Raw genomic sequence first — 22,707 nt, 5'->3', positions numbered from 1 at the left:
ATAGAACCAGGGAACTAGGTCTTATGGAGACAAAATCCAAGAAGTCCAAAAGGAATTTTTAAAAAGTTGCAAAGAAAACATTGTTTTTCTCTTTTAATAGCTTTGCTCTGCCAATTTAGTTTTAGTTTGGTTGTTATTTTGGACCACAATTAAGAGGAAAGTTACCTTGCACAGGTAACCCTGTCCAAATGAAGATTGCAAGTTTTCCAAGAATATTGAGAGGAAGAAATGAATGCTTCCCTAAGCCTCCTCTTTGGAAAAAAAAACCCAACACAATTAATAGGGAAAAAGCCCCCACACTGAAGAATTATTTTCAATAATGTTTAATGGATAAATTCTAAAAGGGCTGTTGATAGAAAAAGAAACTTCGAATGAACTCTGAATCTAACAGCAAAGGTGGATGTCTGCTTGTATGCATCAATAGAAGACATAATCAATAAACCAGGAAGTATGTGAAATAGTATATATCTCATTTCTATGTTGCACTTCTGTAACAGTAGTGCTAATTTAGAAGGGTATTGGAGATCAACCAAGCTAATAAAGAAGTATGCACCTATAACACAAAGGAAGATAATGATTTTACAGATTTTGTTACAGTTTGCAGAAAAGTACTTCAGCAGCAAAGTTATTATAGTGCCCGATCAATAAATAAACCAATAATTAACACAAATAGGGAAATGTGTTATGATTTAATGAAGCAGGATGGCCAGCAGATACAAAGATATAGGTTAGAATAAACCCCAGTGAGTCTTTTTATGGAAAAGGAAAGGGATAGAAAAGTGGCAAGGTCAATTCCTCCAGGAAAATGATATCAGAAGGAAAAACTGATACAAAGGAATGGTGGGGGTTAGATTTATAGGTGGTGGATGGTTGTGTTGGAATGAACAGAAAAGAGGAAGGACTGACCTCTCTGCATCCCTACCAGGGCTGTTTGTGTTATTCACCTTGCTGCCTCATTTTGTGCTAAGCATTGTGCATTTTCTGCACCTTCGGTAGTTTTTCAGAATTTGCCTAGCTTCCATCTCAAAAATATTTTGGCCATAATCCAGCAGATAATTTTTTGCCCTAAGCCCAGGAAATGAACCAAACTAATGTTGTGTTTTCACTTGGAAGTCAAATCTAAGGAAATGAGAAAGAAAATCTTTGAAGTATTTTCTAGTTTCCCAGGCTTGATGAGGTTGGATTTCCATTTGCTGCAAGAACCTCAGAAGGAAAAACAGGTTTCAACCCTCATTTACATCACCCCAATTCTTCTAGAGCCCATTCTCACGTCCCCTGCTCCCAAACCCTGAGAGAAAGTGGACTTGATCAGTGTATTATGCAAGAATTCTTGTGGCATTAGAAAGGGCGCTTAGTCAATTCACATTACTTTGTAGAAACTTGCACTTTTAAAATAGACCTAAACTATTATTGTACAAACAAGATTGGACAGTACTGGAGTAAGCCTCACAAAGCTGCTTCTAAGTAGACATGTAGAGGATTGCACCATAAATAGCTTTTATTTCACAGTCCTTTCTTTATTTTTCTCTTAGTTCCCTTCTTTTATATCTTACTTGCATATTCACAAATCAAAATATTACCTTGAAATAATAACGTGGGAAAGAAGATACTTTCTTGCCATTATTCCTGGTTAATGGAAGTCATCAGGTTGACCGAATGGCCTAATCTAGAGGCTTGTCCTAGCAGACAAGACTAAAAGTGCATCATTCAGGCAATAGGTGAGCAAAGCAAATCAGGGCTCTGGCAGAGCCTCCACTGAACCTCCGAACCTTGCCTGCCAGCTTTCTCCTTCTTCCTTCCAGTTGTTGTTTGGCCCGACTTTCTAGACTTGGCCTTGCTCGTGGTGTTATGGTTACTGTTGGTGATGGTGGCAACATACTTCCAATTGAAGGACTCCGCCCAGTCTGACTTTCACCTTTCCCCGTTTGAGCTCTTTGAGGAATGGCCAGCTCCTTGAGTCAGCCAGCAAGCTGAAATGTCACTGACGAGTTCTGTCACTTTCTTGTCTCAGCTGGACCAGCCTCGCTCTGGGGCTTCTGCATTTCAAAGAGGGCCACCTTCGCTCAAAGTTTTTGAGCTCTTACCCTTTTCCCTCTGCATTAACTGCCGGGGATGGTTTTGGCTGGAGATTTCAAGGAATAACCATTGTCTACCAATGGCGATTGGAGAAGCGCTCTGCAGCAGTCCCCTTCCCTCCCACCCCATTTCTTTCAACAGAGCCAAGGAAAGGAAAGCAAGCCAGGAGAAAATTCACCAGCAACATTCGGGAGGATTGGGGTTGTGCTAGTCCAGTGAATCAGGCCCAAGACAACTGCCTGCATTCACAAGGCATATGTATGCATTGACTATTCAGGAGGAAATCCTAGCAAATTTAAGGAATCTTTCTGTCAGGTAAGTGAGCAGAGGTTGATGATCTCAGTCGCCTTAGCTGCACATTGTTCAAGCGCTCAATCCTCAGAATTTCAAGGAGAAATCCCACCCCATCTTCTAAGCTATAGCACTTTATTATTATATAGGCCGTCCTTATTAAGGAGTCCCGAACATGAATCCTGTGCTGTCCCAAGCATCGCTGTCCGCAGCGCAGAAATAAATAAGCCTATGGGCAAATATCCTTAAATAAAGGGAGAAAAAATATTCTTGTCAGAGACAAGTACATTATTTGTAAACTGGAAGCGAAGGAGAAGGGAAGGCCTCTGGTACAAAGTTCATTGTTGTCTCAACACGGGGTCTCTACCACGGATTTGGAAAGGGACCGTCTATTGTTCTGCCGGAGCCTCGAATGAAGAATTAAACAACGCACACACATACACACACGCGCACACAAGAACATTGAAATATATCCCGCTCATTCCAGTATACTAAACTAGTCTTCCTAATTTCTTATTTTAGGTGCAAGTTTTAGTACATTTCACACACAGGTAGATTTTTCAGTTAATTTACCATTGTCCTTTCCGGATAAATTGGGGATTTGACATTAAGAGTTCTTTAATCCCTTTGTCTGATTTCTCAAATCAGATTTTTCAAAGCGCTTTAGGCACAATCCACGGGGACTTCTATCTTCTCCAGACTTTTAAGTAAATGGGAGACATTTATTACCAAACATCTCCATGGATTGGGCCCTTTCTGTCTTTCTTGCACAGAAAATAGAATTTAACTCTGGCAGCCAAACCCCTAGATATCTCTCCTTCCCGCCCCCGCCCCCGCTGATCCATCTTGGGTTTTTTTTAAAAAAAAGAGAAATGGCAAACAAAATTTCTCTCCCCGATATTTCAAACTGTATTTTAATGTTATTTTCCATGATTTCTGGATTGCTCAAAATTTATATAAAATTTCTTCTTAATTGGTAATTACAGTTGCTTTAATTTAAGATTCCCAGCTATACAGTTTTCATATTAGGTTTTGATATATTACAGTAAATCGTCTGAAATAATCAACTGGGAGAGAGAATGAGAAGGAAGGAGAGAGGGAGAGAGAAAGAGAGAGATTCTGAAAGATCACACATCACTTTCGTTTGAGAAATGATTTACCTCGGACAGTGCTATAAACAACACAACTCTCTCCCAAAGACACACACACACACACACACACACACAATGGGAGAAAGTCTGTTGCTGCTGACATGTTTATTGTAATAAATCAACGGAGAGAGAGAATGACAAAAAGAAAAGGTTTGAGGATATGTGTGTATGTATACACACACACTCTCTCTCTTTCTCTCTCTCACTCACTCACACACACACACACACACACACACACACATGCATGCTCACACAATGAATGCCTACATGGGTATAAATATACACACCACCACAGGGTGAAGAAAAATGGGAGAAAATGAAGATGGCTATTTGTCACATTTTACGACAATAACATTAATAACAAACAATAAATTTACATGGACATACAGACTGAGAGGCAAGAAGAGATCTCCCGCTACTTACAATAAGTCCAGCCCGGCGTGGCTTCTTGCTTCCTGAGAAATGTTTTATTGCAGCTCTCTCTCTCTCTCTCTCTCTCTCTCTCTCTCTCTCTCTCTCTCTCTCTCTCTCTCTCTCTCTCTCTCTCTTTCTCTCACACACACTTCCCCCCTCTCTCTCTTTCTCCCCCCTTTCCCCCCACCTCTGAAATACGCTTTTGTGTGTGTGTGTGTGTGTGTGTGTGTGTGTACAAGAAAGAGAGTGAGAGAGAGGGAGGGGGCAGATTTTTTTTAAGGACAGTTGAATTTCACGTCAGACACAAGGAGTCCATGTCTGTGATTTTCCTGACGAATACATATCTATTCTGCAACCTCTGCATTAATTATTTAATGAATCACATGACTTGGGGAAGGATGGGGGTTCTCTTTCCCTAGCTTCCCCTCTCCTACAACATTCCCCCCCCCCCCCGTTTCCTCACCACAGAAAGGACCGTTGTGACCTTCTCCTGGAACGCTGAAGTTGTCCTTTGTCTATATACACACACACATACATTCACCCCATTTCTTTCACCATATACATGAATATACATTCATGCATAGGTACGCATTTCTTTTTATAAACATCAGTTCGATTATTTTGTAGAAATATATGAGGAAAAATGTAGCATTAGCAAACCAATGGGAGGGCTTCATTAGAAAGACACGTGTTACAAATAGCATATCCATAAGTTTAAGCAGATAGGGAAATGCACAGCTAGATACTTTTTGCTCAACACTCTTAGGAGCTCACAAACCTTTTTAAAAAGATATTCAATTTTTTTCCTTATATCTGTTTTGTCCTATGCTGTTTTATTAATTTTTTATTCCTTTGTTATCCACATTTTCTCTTTCTATATGCTCTTCTATGCTGAGTACCCTTATTTTTACTCAATAGCTATAGCACTAATACTAAGTATTCCAGAAAGATTTAATCTGTTGTCTATATCCAGAGCAAAGTCAATATTAAATAATAAAAGTAACAATCATAATAATAAGTACAGACTGACCATAATCAGTTGTACAGAATATGAGCTCCCATGGAGTTGGAACTAATAGTGGAAGCCTGAAAATTAGTATTTAATTTAGCTTTTATCAATCAGGCTGAGAATTACTGCAGTTGTAACCAAACACAATTTGGGAGTTCAAGTTGGAACAGACAGGTTTAAACCCACACAGGAATTGTATTTATTAGAATTGTATTTATCAGAAGAGTCTATAGAACAAATGATCCTCCACATTAAAGCATACCTATGTATTTATGCAAATGTCTGAAAACAGTTGTATTATGCATATAATAAGAAATACAAGAAAGGACAGTTCCCTTTTAAACAGGATCAAGGTTATTTTTTTAAAAAAATATTCCCTCCTCCCCTCCTATTCCAGATGGTAAGACAGTAATGATATCTTTTATCCAAACAATAGGCTCGATACAGCCAGGGAACTAGAGGTGTAAGTAGGCAGTAAAACCAAATCAAACAAAGGTGCAGGGGGAGGTGGGGGAGGGGAATAAAGACTTTCTCTGTAAGAAAGAAAAAATCTGTGTGTGTGTGTTTATGCATGTGCATGGATGTGCATAGACGTATCTGTGATTAACACACAAATGATACTTTGACAACTGAGCTCCATTTTCTCTTTGGTTGGTAAATGTGTTTGGCAAAGGTAACCTGCAGCAATTCTCTGAAAGTGAAATGCATTTTAGGCAGGACTTAATAAAAGATTGGGAAAACACTTTAGTCTTAAGATCTGTGTAACAAAAGAATTATGAAAAGCATGCGGTGTTCAGCTTTCAGGATGGCTACCATCACTGGTTCTACTGAAGCAAGTCTTATGCTGACAGTGGAAGAGGGGGAGTTGATTTTGAGTCATAAAAGGCCTTTTTTTTAGAATACAATATTCTGGTTGAAAGAATATAGAAAACAATGGCTGGATCATGAAACCCTTGCCTATAGGTGTGGCTAAGATCTTAAAGTTCATTTGCATAGAAACATGTTAATCCAAGAAGGTTTTTCCATATGCATAAATATACTTATTCAATATTATTAAATATTCAAAAAATGTCAGTGATGTAGCCAGTTGTAATTCCTAATCCACCACTACTAATCTATCAATACATCAATTGTCCCTCATCCTAAAATATTTTGATGTGGGAAGTAAAACCCAAAGAAAAATCCAGTTTTGACTTGAGAAGTAACCATTTAAAAAAAATTGCAGTAGGGATTTTAAAGAATGAAATTAACCTCAGTATAAAATATAGAATTTTCAAGCATTCTGAGAAAGGAAGGAAGGGAGGGAAGGAGAGTTATTTATAAAAAAATAAAAAAGAGCAAGGAAAAATCAAGAAAAGATTCTATGATCTTTGTACAAAGAAGGAAGAAAAAATCCATCTGCTTCTCCCTCCTTCCTCCCTCTCTCTGACTTTCTTTAAAAAAAGAACAACTTTGATTTTAAAAGACTTTCTGTCTTTTATAGTTCAAAGGAAAGGAAGCGTCTTTGCTTCACCCTGGTAGGTGCGAGAAACGAGAGGGTTTTTCTCTCTCTCTGGAGATAAAATGAACATTATATAGGGGGAAAGGCAGATTGATTTACGAATTTAAACACACTTGTTTTATTGGGGATCATAAATCTGTCAAGGGGGCTACTGATCAAACTGAGAATGTTCCCAAACCCCACACTCTGCCTAGCCTCAACAACCCGCTTCTTCGTCTCTCCCTAAAAGGGACCTATGAAAGGAAGGAAGGAAGGAAGGAAGGAAGGAAGGAAGGAAGGAAGGAAGGAAGGAACCATGACATACATCTGAAGAAAGAGAAAACATATGCTTTGAGCTTGGTTTGAAGCAAATATATGCACACAGGTAGCAGGGTTGAGTGCAGACACCCACAAACTTTCTTCTTATTTCCCAACTTTGAATGCATCTTTGAATGTATTAAGCTATCATTCCCAAAGTAAATGGAGATAGTGATTTAGTTAAAAATATGATATCACTGAGGGAGGCTGAAATAACACTACATGGCAAAAAGGGGAGAGAGTGAGTCAGTATCCTTGGCCTGACCACCAAAGATTCCTGGCTCCAGCCTGGTAGGCCCCAATTGCTGCATCTAGAAAGTTTTCTTTCTAGAACTATTAGCAAAGCACAGAGCAGGAGTCCAACACTTCTGGAGGAATCAATGGCATATTTGTACACATTGTACACATCCACTAGCTAGTTTTCTTGGTATGTCAAAAGACAAGAATAAGATGTGCCTGATAAACAAGAGCTTGTGTGTGTGTTTGTGTGTGTGTTGTGAGAGAGAGAGGGTAGAGGACATATGTTCTCTTTTTCATTTATCAATTTTCCTACATATTCTAGTTTGCCTCAATTGCCTATTCCCCCAGATTTCTTGGGCTATAGTTCCTGTCACTTGTACTTTCAAAATATCTGGAAGGTGGCCTGAGGTTTTTTTGTTTTCATTTATTTTTTTATTTCCCTACTCAACAAAATGCATGGAGCAAAAAAAAATCCTTTATTAATCACTACTTATCTGAAAGTTAGCTTTCATTGTGAATGCCAACTTGGGGATATGGAGGAAGGTGGAAGCTTTGTGGGTGATCTTTAAAGAGCATTTTATGCAGCTCAAAGCAAGCAGCAATTTTGGTCTTGATTTTGAGGTACCTAGATGGAACTGTGCAGACTGCAATTCAGTAGTTCCTTTCCTTTTACTTAGGTAGGTTTAAATGGCCTTAGACCAATTTAAAGCAATTTTGGAGTCTCAATTGGCAAAGATTAGTCTACAGTCTGTCTTGAGTTTTATGGCAAATCTTTCATGGATTTCCATAGTTATTGCTCTCACTTGGCCTTGCAGGTTGAGAGGGATAAGATCATCCATTGATTTGATTTATTTAGACTCCTTTGAAAAATAAGTGCCTTTACTACTTTCCCTGCCCCATATAGCTAGAGTATCAGAAACAATATAAAGATGTTACATTTCATGGGTGAATGTATGCCTGAATTCTTTACAAAATTTTGTAAAATCTCCAAACATTTACAAGCATTTCTGAATTGACATTTCACAATTTCATTAGAGAGAAAAAAAGGCAGGAAAGAAAAAGAATAGAGAAAAATGGGCATCAAGTTGGGAAATAAAAACAAAAAATGGTAAGACTGCCATTCTAGTCCCCTGGCTATCTTCAGTAGTCGAGAAATATATTTATCAAATTCTGGAGCACCAAAGCTTTTTCAGGCAGGAGGGAGATAATGGGTTATTAAAACATTTGTGAGGTACTGGAGATCATCTTTCTCAAAAATGAGGAGGAAGACAGTGAGAGAAGGATAAAAGCCTTCCCTCTACATTCTTGTCGGTGAATCTTAAGGGGGTTATGAAAGACATCTAGTCATCAAATGCTGTCTGTTCTTCTTGCAGGGAAGAAAAAGTGAAAGAATCAACCCAACTGAGAAGCAAGGGAAAGCCATAGCATTTCTACTTCTACAACCATCACTGTGATTCTCATTTCCACATCTGATTATGACAAAGTAATATCCAGGTACTTTGGGACAGAGAAATTGTCTCTATTCATAATTAAATTCAAGTAGACCAAAGTAAGATAAGAGCACATTAAATTAATCTCCATCAATCAAACCAGCCTAACTTTTCCACAACTCCCATTCATTGTGAAGGAGGACTTTTCTTGGGATTCTGCCCTCATCAGCAAAACCTACCAAAAAAAAGCCTAGCTTCAGACAACATAATTCAGCTACAGGAAAAATTAACAAGATCTACAAAAAGTAGAAGGAAATATGGGGGTGGGAAAGGTGTTGGGTAATGGCTGCTTTTGCTGAGAGTTTTCAGGTTGGTTTCCAGATTTTGATTTAGCCTACCCCTGCTTCTGTGTGAGCTATGCTATATGGCACAATGTCCAGTCCTGAAAAGGTCAAGGGGTTTGGAGAGGTCATTCTGTAGTTGCAATACCAGGCTAATCATTCAGAAAATGTGTCCCTTGGATGAACTCAGCACTCACTCTGCAGCTCACCAGGGTCAAATTTTAACTGTGTTTGTTTAATATAAGTCTCCTCCATCTTGAAATGCACATGGATCGAAGATAGATAGATAGATAGATAGATAGATAGATAGATAGATAGATAGATAGATAGACAGACAGACAGACAGACAGACAGACAGACAGACAGACAGACAGACAGACAGACAGACAGATAGATAGATAGATAGATAGATAGATGATGGGTGGCTAGATAGATAGGCAACAATCTATTGTTCATATCTCTTCCAACAAATGTTAAAAATATCATATAAAACATACCAGACACATGCATTTCAGCAGCAATTTACTAGCTGTCTCTCCTTTTTCCAAAGTGCAATTATGAAGTGTCCTATCTTATACCTGGAAAAGAAATTCTAGGAAGCACAAAATCTATAGAGAAATAAAAATGGGGACTTCTTAATTCTGATGCCTACTGTGTTGTCAGTTCTACCAAAAGAACAGATAACTTTCATACAAGAAAACTGCATTAAAACAAAATAATGCACAGAAAACATAATTCTAGAAATCTCACATAATCAGGAAACAAATTAAATTAACTGTGGTTTTTTTCTTTGTTCTTTTGATGAAAAAAACAATCCTGCCTTCATCCAGAACTGCAAATTCTATGAAAACACTTACAGAAAAGTAAGACTATAGTATTCGGAGGTCATTGCTTTGGAATGAACATAGAATCCAGCTTCTTCGCTTCATGGGGCACAATTTTAAGAGAAGACATTTGGCATTGTCCCTGCCCACTTTTATTCTTAAAACCCAAGCAATATGCAGTTTAAAAAGAACAACCCAAACTTATATATATATATATATATATATATATATATATATATATATATATATATATATATATATATATATATATATATATATATATATATATATATATAAATTTTACATATATTACCTTTTTAGCTTCACAGGATTTTTTTCCAGATGTTTATAGCTGATCGTGTTCATATTTGAAGTCAACTCTTCCATTAAAATAAAAAAGTGTTCAATTTTTAATGTATATTTCAGAGAATATTATCTCCTGGAAGATATCTTAAAAGATTCAAGGCTCCCGGGTGCTCTCTTTTTTTCCCAACAGAAGGTCTGTAGAGGTTTGCTGTTGAATAACAATGGGAAAAGGATAAGTATTTGAAGAAAAGAAATGATTAATGATTTTTCCCGCATAATTCTCACATTTTTCTCAGCTCCTGTCTGCTTTCAATGCCTGTGAACTTTTGGAAGCTATAGAAATCCCCACCCTAAAATCTATTCACACTCTCCAGCTTTGATTTGATTCTATAGGAGCTGCATTCTTACGTATATGCGTATATGCTTTAAAGTTTTGTTTGGGGAACGTAGAAGGGAGAAGGACTTGTGTTAGCCCTAAACATTGAAGAGAAACCCTCCAGCATCACAGGAATCAAGAGAGTTAAAACAATGTGGTCTAGCTATCACCAGTCCGGGGGAGTCAGGGGGGGAGTGGGGTGGTGGTAATCAAGCTTACAAAACATTTGCTCCACTTTAGTATGGCAATAATATGAAATCAGTATAGAATACAATTATAATTTTCTTTTGAGCCTTCCTCAAGCCTGTCACCACCAGATGTGTTCTGAATATTCCAAAAACAATAAAAATGTACCAATACTTGAACTGACATTTTCCTCAAGTATTAATCCATAAGAAATATGAGGTGGGGGGAATTAATTAAATGTGTTGTTATAAAAAAATTTCTTTTCTGTAAGTGCACGGTACATGTGCTTCCCTCTGTTGGTGCATATATAACTGTCCCAAAACATCCTGCAGACACCATATTTACTTATAAGTTAGTCCCATTAATTTTGATAACAAAGGATCAGTTGCAGGTTTATTTATTTATATATATATAAGATTTAGAAACTCTCCATCTCACACACAGAGTGACCCTGGGTGGTTTACATGATTCACAGCATTATGGCTGTTTTTTTAGTTGTAGTTCTATTAAAAAGCAGTGGGTTAACTGGACAGGGCACAGTGTTTAGCAATCTCAAATTCTTAGTAAAGGATTAATTGAGGGTATGGCTTGACCCATTCTTAATTTGATTTAGAGTAGTCTCACCAAAATCAATGAGGCTTAAGTTTGCAATTATTAACTTAGCTATCATAGAATTAAATGACTTTAAATATAACTAGATTCTCATGAGGTCAGGAATTTTTGCTTCAACTTTGATATGATATCTATTTGTATATCTGTCACATGAAGGGTGGACAATACAATTATAGTAGATCCTGTGAAACTAATGGGATTTGCTTGTTAGGAGTTGTTTAAGTCTCATTGGTTTCAATTGGTCTGCTCTAAACATGACCAAGTTTGGATCCAACCTATTAAAATTAAATTAAAAATAGACATGTGGACTGTGAATAAATCCTACTGAGATGCATGTTTTGATAATACAATAAAGCAGTAAAATAACAGTTTGAATAATGGATAAAAAAATGTAGCCTAAAGGAAGGTTATAGAATAGTTAACTCTTCCATGGAAATTACTTTCTCTGAGGCATTTCCCAGGGTAGAAAGCAAGCGGAATTTCTCTTGCACAAACTCCATTAAAATGAATGTGACCTTCATTTTTACAGGTCTTCTGGTAGAGAACCTTTGGATGAATTCTACCTACATGATCAAATAAATTAAGACCTACATTAATGGTATAACTCCTCTCTCTCTCTGTACCTCCCTCCCTCTCACCCTCTCTTTTTCTTTACACCAGCTTGTATCACCACCATAGACATCCACCCACATAAACACAGACACTCACACAGAGTTTGTAACTTGGAAGTGGAATGCTATTTCATCCTAAACAGTATTTTCGATACTTTGTATGGGAAAGAAAATGAAAATTAATACAAGAGCTATGGAGCACAAAAGAAGTCATTTGTCTTCTTGATTATCTATTTGCTTGTCAGAGTTTGAGCTATTGCAGTGGCTGGCTCCTTTGTAATATAAAAATACACAGAAAAACCTGCAAACACCAAGAAACATCTGTGCAAAAATTATGATCATGAAATGCAGTAAATACCTTAAAGAAGGCAGCTTTTTTACAAAAAAAAAGAGGGGGAAGGGATAAATTTCATGGCGAATATAAGTCTGCCCTCTTAGTATCAGTTATCAGGTAGAAATCTAATGCTATGGTATTTTTTTTTAACCAGTTTAAAAAGCAAAATGTAATCACCCTGATGCATACTTACAAAATAAATAATTCTTTCTAACCCTGAGATGTAGTAAAGGAAAGTATAGTCTATGGTCAAGCATATTTCATTTGCCAGAGAAGTTTAGGTTTAAAAATTGACAGTTAAAACCTGCTACAATCTAAAAGTGGTGGGATTACATGGAGACGGGAGGTGAACAATCACAACAAAGGAACCCTGTCAGCATTCTAGCTGCTATTAACAGATTCTAAAAACACAGAGAGTCATGTTCACAATAAAATGTTTTTTATTTTGTGATATTCTATATACATGTTTGCATGGATATCACACAAAACAGCAAGAAGTAATTATACAAAAGCAAAAGAGGGAGGCATCTTCTCTCCCTCCTAAGAGTTCTCTGGCATCACCTCATTTTGGAATGTCTTAGAGGGAAGGGAAGGGAAGAAAGGATTTGTGCCTGTGAAAAAAGGATGCAGGGAAGGTACAGAGGTCATATATATGTCTTCCCTTCACCCTCTAACTTCCCAGGGGAATTCCCTGAAGTCCCATTTTATGCATACATTATTTGGTCCAAAATTGGGTATAAACACACCAGAGGGGCGCTCTTATGTATAAGGGCCCCCCTTCCCATTTTAATGGCTACTGGAACACAGATGGCCTCATAATCAACTTTATGGACTGAAATGCACAGCACTCTTGGCTTTCCATGTTCCCCATGTTATGTAATTAACCCAAAGAAGCCCCCATTTTAATGGCTTTATTATTTCAAGTCCCCCTCCCCATTTTTTGTTGCTCTTCTCATTTTGTTTTGTTTGTTCCTTTTGGGTCTTTTCCTTACTACATTCACCAGCCAATTACATCCTTAGAAGGTTTGGGAAAATGTCACTCTCCTACCCCCTACCACCCTCCCCGTCCCCAATTCTAATCATCCCTCCATCCATAACTGCATTAAAACAGCTTTTGGTAGTCTTGATCAGCCCATGGATGGGTTGTGTGGTAGGTGAGGATGGATAATGGGGGTGGGGGGAAGCAGAGGGTGCAATAAGGATGGGATGCGAAAGAGGAGACAGAAAGAAAGGAAGATGGAGAGGGAGAGAGTCCAGTCCTCCTTAGGTGAAACCAAGCCTCATTTATTAAAGATGACTCTGGCTGTCGAGCTAATGGCTGGCATAAGGTCCTTCGTTTGTACGGGAGAGTAAACATGACAAATGGGCCCGAGTTTGGCTTGATTAAGGATGAAGAAGGGATCCATCTTAGCCAAATCTGGAAACCCCTACCTCCTATACAGTAGAACAGAGAAACTACCCCCAAACACAACCCGGCCAGTGAGAAACCACCCCCCTACTCCTTTGTTTCCTCTTCCTCATATAAATAGTGATCCCACCCACCTCCCTCCCTATCCTCAATGGCCCCCATCTTTCTTTTCAGGGAACAGTAAAGCCACAAAGCCACCTTCCGTTCCATAATCACTTCTTAGCACACGCATTCATATACACTCCGCCCCCCCCCGGCGCGCGCGCGCGCGCGCACACACACACACACACACGAACGTGCACGCACGCGCGTGTGCACCCCCCCACACACACTCAGGTTGCTCTCAAGGACGGTTATAGGTTGGGGGTGGGTTTCGAGGTTGGCCCATTGGTTCGGTCCTGAGGGCCGCCTGCTCCGCCTGGCACTGGCAGGTTGGCAGCAGAATTTGATCGGATCTTAGTATTGGGTAACTTGTGGTCTTTTTTCCATTTCATCCTCCGGTTTTGAAACCATATCTTGATCTGACGCTCGGACAGGCAAAGGGAATGAGCGATTTCCACCCTTCGCCTCCGGGTGAGATAGCGATTGTAGTGAAATTCTTTCTCCAGCTCCAGCACTTGCTGCCGCGTGTAGGCTGTCCTGGAGCGCTTGGGCTCCCCTCCGGTGTAGTTGGGGTTGACTGGAAGAAGAGGCACAAAGGAAGCGGGGAGGAGGGAGGAGAAAAGAACAAGGGCGGAATGGGGGAGTGTGAAGGTTACTCTTCTGCCTCTTTAAAACAAAACAAGAACGGTCTTCACTGGCTTCAGTCTTTTGCATGTGATAGTCAAACAGACCACAAAAACAAATCGCAAACCGCAGGTCCCCCGCCCCAAATCTGCTCAAGATTTTGATTCCTTCCTTCCTTCCTTCCTTCTCTTGGAGCCATTCTGACATATCTAGGATGGTATTCCAGACTCATATTTCTATCGGCCCACCAAACACATCCCATTGCATTTAGTACAGTTTATTTTTGAATAAATCCACCCAGGATAGGATTACAGAAATACATCCGTGTTCCTGGGTGGGTGCAGAGAATGGATCACAGTGTTTTTAAAATGAAACAAACTTAATTGGAAAATTTGAAGTAGAATATCTATTCGATCATCATCATCATCATCATTATTATTATTATTATCATCATCATCATCGCCATCATCATCTTCCTGGAGTTCAATGCCTTTAATAAGGACTGGAACTTTCCATCTTCCTACAGCCTTGCACAGCCTTAAAATTTATATATCCTGCATTAAAAAACTTCATTCCCACCCTAAAGGAGGGTAGCTGAGTTCTTCAAAGCAGTTAAACAACAAGGCTTTAAAGTTAATCTATAATAAACCCATTAACTTACTATTATTAGAGTGTTTGATATCACTGCTGAGAAAGAGTGGCAACCGACTCTCTTCTTTAAATTATGGATAGCAGGCCACTTTTAAATTTATCAGCAATTATAAGCAGAAATCAGAGAAAGAGGCCCCTATTTACACGAGTTGACTATCTCATAACGAAGCCATCAACGATAGGAGTGAAATGTAGAGTGCAGTTAAATCTCGTCTTATTGGACTAATAACCAGCATAAGTACCTCGAAAACACTCAAGTGAACAGACATCAATAAGCTCAGAGGCAGCAATTTAAGTGTCCCAGAGCAAAGTAATATTCATCCACGTGTACCGAAGAGTTAAGTGTGCACCCCAAAGTTCTATAAAGTTTCTGCTGGCATGTAACACACTCTTTCATACTAAATCGTCTTTTCTCTAATTCCACCTTCAATGCTATGAAAAGAGGTTGAGAAAAACCGTCAAGAGAGTGGCTTTTCAAGAGAGGGATTCGAAAAAGAAACATACAAATTGAGCTTTTAAAAATCCCACACATCAATTTTTTTCCAGTGGAAAGGAAAGAAGGAAAGGGAAAAGGAAAGGAAAGGAAGAAAGAGATTCTGGAAAAGGATGTTAACAGGGACTTCAAAGGCAGTTGGCCAAGAAGAGCAATAAAAATTTATGGAGGATGTAATTATAGCGCTCTGCAAACAGGGAGACCATAAATCTCCAAGGGGAATGGTTCTTTTACAACGGGGGCAATAAGCCTTTTTTCCCTCTCTTCCCAACGAGACTTTGAGGTGCAGGTTAGTATAAAGCGAACAGCTCTTTAAGGTTCACTTACCCGTGCTAACATGAACCTTCTTCATCCAAGGATAAACTACCGGCTCTTTGCCAGGGCTTTGGTTGAGAGAGTTTTGGCTACAGGAAGGCGGTGGGCTTGGCGTGATGGATTCGCAAGTATGATTTGGTTCGGAGAGATGGTTCTGAAGTCCAGCCGGAGCATGTTGGCTCCTGGGGGAGAGGACCGGTGGCTGGTGCCCAGAGCCCTGACATGGAGGATAGGATGGTTGGTTACAGGCGGACCGCGCTGGGTACAACGCCTCGTGTTGGAAAGAGTTCTCCTGTCGCCTCTGGCCGCTGAAATATTCCGGAGTATGACTGGGAAGGTAATCGTGCTGGGAATATTCTTCGCATGGTGGGAATTTGGGGTCCACATAGTTGGAGTTGATCAAGAAAGAACTCATGGCCATTAATTTTGGAATTGCAAGAGCGCGCGCGCGCCGGCACGCACACTCTCGCTCACTCACACACACGCACACCCCAAAAATATACTAAAATTTATTCCTATTTCTTCGCCCCCCTCCCCTTCCCCCTTCGCCCTTCCTTCCCCTCCCCTTTCGTTTTCCTGTTTCGCAGAGCCCTCCTACTTTTGCCGTCAACTGAACAAAGTTAGCTGTCCATGTGACCCCATGAACCAATAGAGGGGTAGCCTGGGATTCCCGGATAAGGAAATAATCAAGAAGGAAGAAAGGGGTGGGGGCGCATTTTTAGCCTTTCCGTTACCACCTCGCATTCAACTTGAAAGCAAGTTGCTTTGAAGTCAGTTGGATTTATTTTATCTGTAAAATATATTCGAGATATAAATAAGATTCTGCATTGCGGTACGAATAATAGGTATTCTGCATTCTTTTTTGATATTTTAAAAACGATAGTAATATTTCAATTTCACACACACCAAAATCGGATATTCCATAATTTCTCCAAAATCAGGAATACACAAAATCCTAAACTCCTATTCTTGCCCGACTTGTCCTCGGATATTTTGTCAAAACTCAATACATCCAATGTCTCTTCGTAGCGAATATCTAAGATCAATTTTAAAAATCAAATAAAGAAGTTTGTTGAGACCAAATATGAAACGAGTGAAAAAAGCAGGTCTATGGGTTTGTAGGGTATTCATTTTCTTGCCTCTTCTTAAATTTTGTGAGCGAGTCAAACCAGTGGCAAAGATAGATAGAGGTTATTTGGGATCGATAGAAACATCATTAACCAATTCGAGTTACCCATCCTTTAAATGACAGCTAGCTTCTGGTTCTCTCTTTCCCATGTTTACAAGATAAAAATCGTATAAACTTTAAGCATAAGAAGAGAGAATTGGGACTAATTTCATCAGATTATGAGGGGCATTAACTGAAAAAAATCAGCTTTTTAAAAAGAATAGAAAGAGGTTACAGGGTTTCTATATACAATACACATGCACGCACATACGCATATGCCTGTGTGTGTACTGACAAACATACGCCAAACCCACACATATCCTGAGTGTTCCTTTTTATTATACCTCATTGCCCCACCTTCCTTTTGTAAACTCCACGGGGCAGGGAGTTTCTTTCTACTACGATTTCTTTCTACTACTATTTCTTTCCCAATTAGCTTTCAATCCAATACAAAAAAATTTAAAATCTGTAGAAGATAATAAAAAGTTGGGGGGGGGGGGGCGAAACACCTGTGATAGGTGCTGTTTATATAATTATATAAATTTAAATTATAAATTTATAATTTAAATGTATAAATGTGTATATAGGTATACACATGTTTGTATGTAAAACCTCACAGAAGAAGGTGCACAAATGGCCACACACACACAAAAAGGAAAAATCTTCTTAAGAAACAAATGTCTTTAACGATTTATTCTCCTTTCTTTCTCTCCTTCTTCTTTCTTTAAAGCTGGGCTCCGCTCCGTAGGGTTTGTGTCAACTACATATTCCCCTAGATGCGAATTTGTGAGACAGCTTCTTTTACACAAATTCGGATCTACAGGGTACATACAGAAGACAGAGAGACCTTCTCCTTTGCCAAAAAGGGAGAAAAAAATGTTAGTTTTCAACCAAAAGTGGTTGGCATTCTGAAAAACATGGTTCTGTTTTAAAAGAAACTATGGAATTGTGTGCATTTGTAAAATAGTGCAAATTGGCCAGAATCTGTAGTAGAATCCATTACAGTTTCATACATCACAAAAGGGCATGCATCTTTAGAAACATAATCTGAAATTCAGGGGTTAAAAGAGGATTTAAAAAGAACATTAATTAGAAAGAAATTCATTCTGAATCTAATTCAACAAGATTTATTTTTTCATTAGAAAATCCCTCCTTTGCATGACTTTGTGGTAGTAAAGAATAACTTCCAGACATTGCAAAGATTTTTTAAGCATCTGGATAACTAATTTGCATAAAATGACAAGTAGAGAAGAAAAGACAGGGAAATCTGGAAACAAATTTAGAGGTAGACGGGGAAGAAGGGCGTGGTTCTTTTTTGTTCGCATTTCCTTTGAATCCCAGAAAAATGAAGAAGAGAAAAGATCAAAGAAATGTAATTGCAGTCCTCCCACCAATATAGGGATATAAAACAATAAAGTATGTATCCTGGGTAAACCATTCATCTTCTGTAGGTAGGAAAGAGAAGAAAGCTGTAGGCAAAGAGATAAAATAACTCCAGTATTGTTTTAGGATGTGTTACTAATTATCCATAAGCCTTACTTAATTCAGCTTCTCTACTTCTAAATAGGTCATAGGATTTTTACTGTTACTGCAGAAAGAAAGAAGCTTTTCTGATAACCAGACTTATTTATCAGAAGAACAATTTATTCATTTTCTTCTGAGTTTAAGATTGTACTACTGGAGCCTGAAGTGTGCTTCTCTGGATAAAATTATCAGTATATGTAGATGAATTCTGACATAGACAGACAGACAGACAAGTAGGTAGGTAGGTAGAATATGTAATATTTGCATGTTGGCCTAATCCGGATATATTCTTTATCAGCAGAACATGTAAACACAACATTCAATCCTACACACATGTGTTTAGAAATAATTTTCACTGACTAATCCAATTTTTTTCTCACCTAAACTGTGTAGGATGTGTTGCATTTTGGAAAGCAAAACTATTCACTTCAGGAATAAATACGGTATTAATTTCAGGCAAAACAAAACATTTGAAAGGAAATATGACTAAACTTATCACCATTATTTTCCGGTTTTCCTTCCTTACCAACTCCCTACCAAATAATATCCCTCCACCCTCCTAACCAAAAAACTCATCTGAGAAATGTGTTCCTGTTTCTTTTTTCCAATAATCAAATTTCCAAAAATATTTTAATTACTAAATATAAATAAGAGTATTTTAAATATTTTAAATCCACTTTCAACAGAACTTTCTTTTAACTATATCCAAATTGACTACATCCAAAGTGGAGTGTCAACATATCATTTTATCTTTATAGTGGGGAACATATACCTTTCCAAGCATACAAATCTCATTGGCAGAAGAACATTAAAGAGCATTCAGAACTAAGCTACAAATTCTCAGTTAAAAAAAAAATCAAAGCTAACTTAATGAGGAATAGAGATCAATGAGTGAGGCTTACTTCGAAGTAAACTTTTTTTCAATTCTTGTGATCAAAGTTAAAAAGAAATTCCTGCTCTTCAAGAAAGTTTACCAAATATGGATGCACACTAGTTACATCTTTCAGACACCAACTCTTGTTTTTCTTCTGATCTGGATCTTTTCCATTTTCCCCCTGCCTGTTTTTGGGAGGGGGTGTTATATGTACACTCTAGCCGGGCTTCCTTTAAGGTACAGGCTTTCCGGGAAACGAAAAATTAGGATAATTCTGTCTTTTAAAACAAACAAAATCAAAAACAGAAGTTTTAAAAATTCCTTGTACAAATAGATAAATGGGGGGAGGGGGTTATCCCAGTGTCACCAGCACCCCTAGCGTTTAGCAGAAATGTTCACACTTGCTCTTCCAAAGCACACATACCCCCGAAATAAATAAAAAAAACCAACGTCCCCATCTTTCCCCCCTCCCCCAATTCGCAATTCCTCCCCGCCCCCTAACCTTCTGCGCTTAATTGAGTGGTGGAGAGGAAGCATTTTCGATTGCTCTAATAAAAGTGACTTAACTTTTCGGAAGTTTGGAAAGAGAGATTTAGTCAAGCGACTTCTGCATTTCAAAAGGAAAAGTTAATGAGGCTTAAAAAAACAAAACCCAACCTCATTGCAAACGTGGCTAAGGTTCCTGTTTGCAAAATGCAATAAAATTAAGTAGATGGGAGAGAATGGTTGGCAAGGGTTGCTTACAAAGGGGGCTCACTTTTCGGGATCCTGTGAGAAAAGGGTATTCCAAGGGGAGTCTCTCTCATTAACATATAGAGGAAGCACCTGCCAAAACATTGCATCTTAAGACCTTGGTACATAATGTCACTCTAATATACAATGTTTGTGCCCTTTTCCATTTTCAGAGGGGTGAGGGGTTGCACAAAAATCGTCACAATGGTTATGGCTGTTTTCTTTCGGACTAAAACTAGGTTGACTTCCAAGGAGAGTCAATTGATAGCACTCTTTGCCAGCATAAACCCAAAGAGCTTCAGGAACTATCCCTAAGTGCCTTCACCCCAAATTCCAGTTTCATAGTCCTCAAAAGTTCCGTAAATATTCTCGAAGTCACTCCCCGCCGTTCCCTTTTCCCACAGTTAAAAAGATCCATGCGCTCGCTGCCAGCTAGGATACAAAATGTACCCGACTATCCCAACCACTTCAGCCGCAATCTGCCCCCGTGCCATGCAACCCTAATACCAACCAGAAAAGTAGATCCTTCGCTTATATCTTCCCCTCCTTCATATCAGATAGTATTTTCTCCGAAAGTCTTTCTTTCCTTCTTTCTTTCTTTCTTTCTTTCCTTTCTTCTTTCTTTCTCTCTCTCTCTCTCTTTCTTTCTTTCAGCTTTTAAAGCTTACAGAATATTTGGCTACTAGCTTTCAAGCAGCCTTAGGCCTAACTGAGCCTTTTCGATTCGGATACCGGCAAGTTTTCGTATTAATCTCCATAGTTTGTCAGTCTTTGTTAAACAGCTAGGCGTGTCCCGAGCGCCTCCAACATTTTAATATTTGTTAGACGCGCTGACCTGAGTTTCACCCCACTCCCCGGCTCTCCCCCTTGCATTTCTATAATACACTTGCATAGTTCTCTTGGTCATATTGAATTTTACTCAGGTCATTACTTTGGACGGGAAAGAAGTGGAAAGAATACCAGGGCCAGGCTCATGAGTGCAATCCTTCCTTTTATAGGGGCCACAATTGTTGTTTACTCCTTTTAATATACATCCCTTTTCATATATATTTTAAATATAGCACAATACATTCTTGTGGATACAGCCCACACGCACAGCCTTATTAGTATATCTGCACTTATACTATGCACCCAACACTTATATTAGGATTAGTATGCATGCAACATATATAGTGCAATATATGTATAGAGAAAAAGACAATGAGAGAGAGAGAGAGTACAAGAATTGTACAACTTTTTTATTTTGGGGAAAGACAAGATTTTTTCCTTTGTTTGGTCTTAGAGGTTATGTTGAAAGTATACTTGTCACAGGGGAGGAATTGTAGGAAACACCTGGCACAGAGAAGGAGAATGATACTCTCTCTAGAAAAGGGAGGAGGAGGAGGAGGAACAGAGAGAAAGAGAATTGTCTGTACAATTCCCCTAAATATGCTATCTTTATATTTGAGCAAAATGGCACTAAGCAATTAAAAGTATTTAGGTCAAATCTCATTTATATCTGGTACAGTGGCCCATTCAAAATATTTAGACAACTCTAAAATATACTAATCAAAAGGAAAATAATATTTGTGGAAACTTTCACAGTATTAGTCTAACTCACCCAAGTTACATTTTATTATTATAATTATTTAAGGCTTTTTTATTGTGCTGTCTTATTTATTCTTTTCCATATGCCACTTATTCTACAGGTCCCAAACACAGAGCAATGCTTTTCATAGGTTACTGACAAAACTGGCAAATTGCCATTACATTATTGCTATGAAGAGGTCATTACATTGATTGCCTTGTAGAAATAACCATTCTCTTTCATTTTATCTCTACATGGGACAGAAGCTTTGTCCAATAACAAGCAAGCTTCAGTGGTTTCTTCCCTTTTCTACCTAATTGATATTTCTTCAGTGGCTATTTCTATAGGACTGGGTTATGTAAAGGCTGAAAACTGAAAGCTGTAGGTTGGATGGGTTCCTATTAGAAGCCAAGTAAACCTGTATACTAGGAACAGAGACTTGGGACTGTTATCCATTCACACACACATTTCGTCATAATAATGCACTATCTAGAGATGACTGCACTTTAGAGATAACTGAATTAATTAGAGGTACCAAGGAATGGATCACCCAAGTTCCAACTAAACAGAGGGCCATTTATTTAGTGGTATTTTATAAAATACCAAGCAAAACCTATAGCATCCATTAGAATTAAACCTTTGCCTTTTTCCGACATGCACAAATATATTTTCTTACATTTCCATGGATACGCACATGAGAAATAAAACACTAATTGGAAATTAATTCAAGACAGATCCTTAAATATGTTGCATATATTATTAAATATAAATATCTTGGACTTGACTTCTTTGATCAACTTAATTTTAATAATCCAACCTAAGGAAACTAAAATTTCAGCTCAAGCAATTCATCTCCTAAAGGTGAGAGAGAAAAAGAGAGACTGAGACTCTAGAATGGAATGGTTCGTCAGCTTTAATGCCATTGTATATCCCTGAACAATCTTTTTTGTAAACAAATTGAATCTTTTCAATAATATTTGCTTCTAACTTTTGTATTTGTGAAAAAAACATGGTTTTTAACTCACTTAGGTTTTTAACATTCACCTGAGATTGTAACTATGGCAGAGACTAGCAAGTCTCCCTATAAGTGATTTCAGTTATACTGTAATAAATTGATTGAAATCCAAAGTTTGATAAATACACAGTAAAAACATGGAAATGAAATGCTGCTTTGTTGTTGCAATGTTATTATTATTTGAGTTTAATCAAGAGTTTTTTTATTTCAATATTGTAATTCTATTATTTTTTTC

General features: G+C 38.2%; 2 protein-coding genes across 2 annotated transcripts in view; both read right to left on the bottom strand.

Moving 5' to 3' along the window:
• HOXB3 (homeobox B3) overlaps positions 1 to 20,420 on the bottom strand; it is a 50,976-nt gene extending 30,556 nt beyond the window's left edge. The window contains exons 1-3 of the mRNA XM_081971393.1: positions 20,402 to 20,420; positions 19,187 to 19,432; positions 9,888 to 10,088 (exon numbers count right to left, since the gene is read on the bottom strand). The gene's annotated coding sequence lies outside the window, so the exon portion shown is untranslated. The remainder of the gene's footprint in view (positions 1 to 9,887; positions 10,089 to 19,186; positions 19,433 to 20,401) is intronic.
• On the bottom strand, positions 13,570 to 16,102 carry HOXB4 (homeobox B4). The gene is made up of 2 exons (XM_081971398.1): positions 15,605 to 16,102; positions 13,570 to 14,086 (listed from the first exon to the last, which is right to left on the bottom strand). The coding sequence occupies exons 1-2, from the start codon at positions 16,011 to 16,013 to the stop codon at positions 13,761 to 13,763; spliced, it is 735 nt and encodes a 244-aa protein (XP_081827524.1). The 5' UTR covers positions 16,014 to 16,102; the 3' UTR covers positions 13,570 to 13,760.
• Positions 20,421 to 22,707: the final 2,287 nt, after the last annotated feature.

The sequence above is a fragment of the Natrix helvetica genome (assembly GCF_964273705.1).
Source record: "Natrix helvetica genome assembly, chromosome: Z".
In the NCBI taxonomy this organism is placed as follows: domain Eukaryota; kingdom Metazoa; phylum Chordata; class Lepidosauria; order Squamata; family Natricidae; genus Natrix; species Natrix helvetica.
The sequence above is the reverse complement of the archived record's forward strand: the minus strand, read 5'-3'. Positions and strand labels throughout refer to the sequence as shown.

What these genes read in the sequence shown, in the direction of transcription:
- HOXB4 (XM_081971398.1), bottom strand. Translation starts at nt 16,013, where the DNA reads ATGGCCATGAGTTCTTTCTTGATCAACTCCAACTATGTGGACCCCAAA. An exon ending in GAAGGTTCATGTTAGCACGG is followed by an intron (nt 14,087 to 15,604) that starts GTAAGTGAACCT and finishes CTCTTCTTCCAG; the next exon opens with TCAACCCCAACTACACCGGA.